Genomic DNA, 1,979 nt, shown 5'->3' on the forward strand with positions numbered 1-1,979 from the left:
GTGTGTGTGTGTGTGTGTGTGTGTGTGTGTGTGTGTGTGTTTTGGGTCACCCTCTCTCCGCGCTGCGCTCTGGATCACTCTCAGCTCGGCGCATCTTCGAGCTGTTGGAAGAAATTCCCTCAGAGCAGGAGACGAGCWGAGAGACCCCATCAAGCAAAATTAGTTTCATCAAAACAAACTGTTAATTTTCAGCGGGAGAAACTCTCACGCTTGAAGCTCGGCTCCTTGGATCGGACTTGTTTTGGAGTTTTACTGTGTAGCAATCCGTGGGGGGTGACTCAGAGAACTGATGAGCGCTGCTTGCGGTGGGATTGTTTCATGTTTTGGAGGAAACTCTTGGCATTGGGAGACGTGGTGAGCGCACAAAGCCCGGACACTGCAGCTGGAGGAGATGCTGCTGCAGAACTGAGAGGAGAGGAGCTTTTCTTGGTTCTTCCTGAGGATCGACCAGAGACTGACGTTCGTTCCCCAGCAGCTTCCTCCGTGTTGTTGTCACCTTTGTTTGTGAGGGGACAATCATGTTGCTGAAGGAGTACCGCATCTGCATGCCTCTGACTGTGGAGGAGGTGAGTGGAGTTTTATTATTTTATTTTATTTTATTTTATTTTATTTTATTTTATGCTGTGTTTTCCCTCAGAGCTGCAGAGGCTGCCAATGCTTTGTGTTTCTGTCTCTGGACGGTCTGCTGCAAAGTTGGCAGCGATGGCTTCTTGTTCTGTTTTGCACCAAAGCTGCTGTAGTAAAGAGTTGTGTTCAGGAAGCCGCCGCTGGGTGGCGCTGTTGATTGTTTGGATTTAGGAGCAGAAAAAAAATCAGTTTTGTGACTGGTGTAGTGAATAATATTTTGGATTATATGGGAGTCCATTTGCACCACTCTGAAGAAAACATGTTATTTGTTTGGTAATGTTRCTTCAAATTAAAATCGTTTTTGGTAGGTTATTTCTGGCTTTTGAAATCCTGAAGTGTTGTGTGTTTTCTGTTCCTTTCAAATAAATTAATAAAAACAAATCAAAGTATAGCAAATTATTTAATTATAACACAGTATTTTCATAGTTTTGAAATGTTGCCGCCTAATTATGTCCTGCGTGATGTTTTTCCTTCCCAGTGGTCAAAATAATCTATCTACCCATCTATCTCCATCTTTGTACCTACAACTCATCCATCCATCCATCCATCCATCCATCCATCCATCCATCCATCCATCCATCCATCCATCCATCCATGCATCCATCCATGCATCCATCCATCCATCCATCCATTCATTCATCCATCCATGCATCCATCCATCCATCCATCCACCTTTCTTTCTATCTGCTGTTTTTGATCATCTGTCATTTTAAAGGCTTAAGTACAAACTGAATGATCTGTACTGGTTTGTCTGGTTTGTCATTACTCAGATGTGCAGGATGGAGCTTCTAGTCCCACAGATTTAAGAGGCAGCASCTCCAGCACTCAGGACAACCCTGACAGGAGAGTTTGGAGTCAGAAGTGTGAACAGATGGTTGAGGACAGGGGGGGTGTAAAGCCGGAACAATCGTCGCTAAAACGAGGTGGTGGCCTATGACGTCAGCTACATTAGGATTTATTTTCCGTCCTGCCATCCCTCCCTGGCTGGACTTCCCTTCATTTAGTTTCATGTGACTCAAACGACATTTCACCTTTTGTTAAGCAACAGAACATGTTCAGTTCCTGTTCAAAATCAATTAGATTTGAGAGGTGAGCTCCAAGAATCCCCTCAGAAAGACTCAGGATAAAATCCTTTGGTGACATGTTATCACTGATGTGTGTTTGGCATATGAGTTTGACTGTGTGCATATTTATGATCATATTGCTGTTGTTGTCATAGTATGGTGCAGGACTTCCTGATTATCTTTATGATTTAYTGAGAACCAACAAAACAGACAGTTTACTGACTTCAGCTTGTTGCAGCTGTTTAAGKTTATCACAAGGCAGATGTTTCTGGCCCTCACTGCAAAGCA

General features: G+C 43.6%; 1 protein-coding gene across 1 annotated transcript in view; it reads left to right on the forward strand.

Moving 5' to 3' along the window:
• The first annotated feature begins 30 nt into the window (after positions 1 to 30).
• The window catches only part of LOC106522076 (cytoplasmic phosphatidylinositol transfer protein 1), a 72,649-nt gene continuing 70,700 nt past the window's right edge, over positions 31 to 1,979 (forward strand). Inside the window, exon 1 of the mRNA XM_014014929.1 lies at positions 31 to 566. Coding sequence (XP_013870383.1) covers positions 519 to 566 — 48 coding nt within the window. The 5' untranslated portion in view covers positions 31 to 518. The remainder of the gene's footprint in view (positions 567 to 1,979) is intronic.

This window comes from Austrofundulus limnaeus, unplaced genomic scaffold (assembly GCF_001266775.1).
Source record: "Austrofundulus limnaeus strain Quisiro unplaced genomic scaffold, Austrofundulus_limnaeus-1.0 Scaffold120, whole genome shotgun sequence".
NCBI lineage: Eukaryota > Metazoa > Chordata > Actinopteri > Cyprinodontiformes > Rivulidae > Austrofundulus > Austrofundulus limnaeus.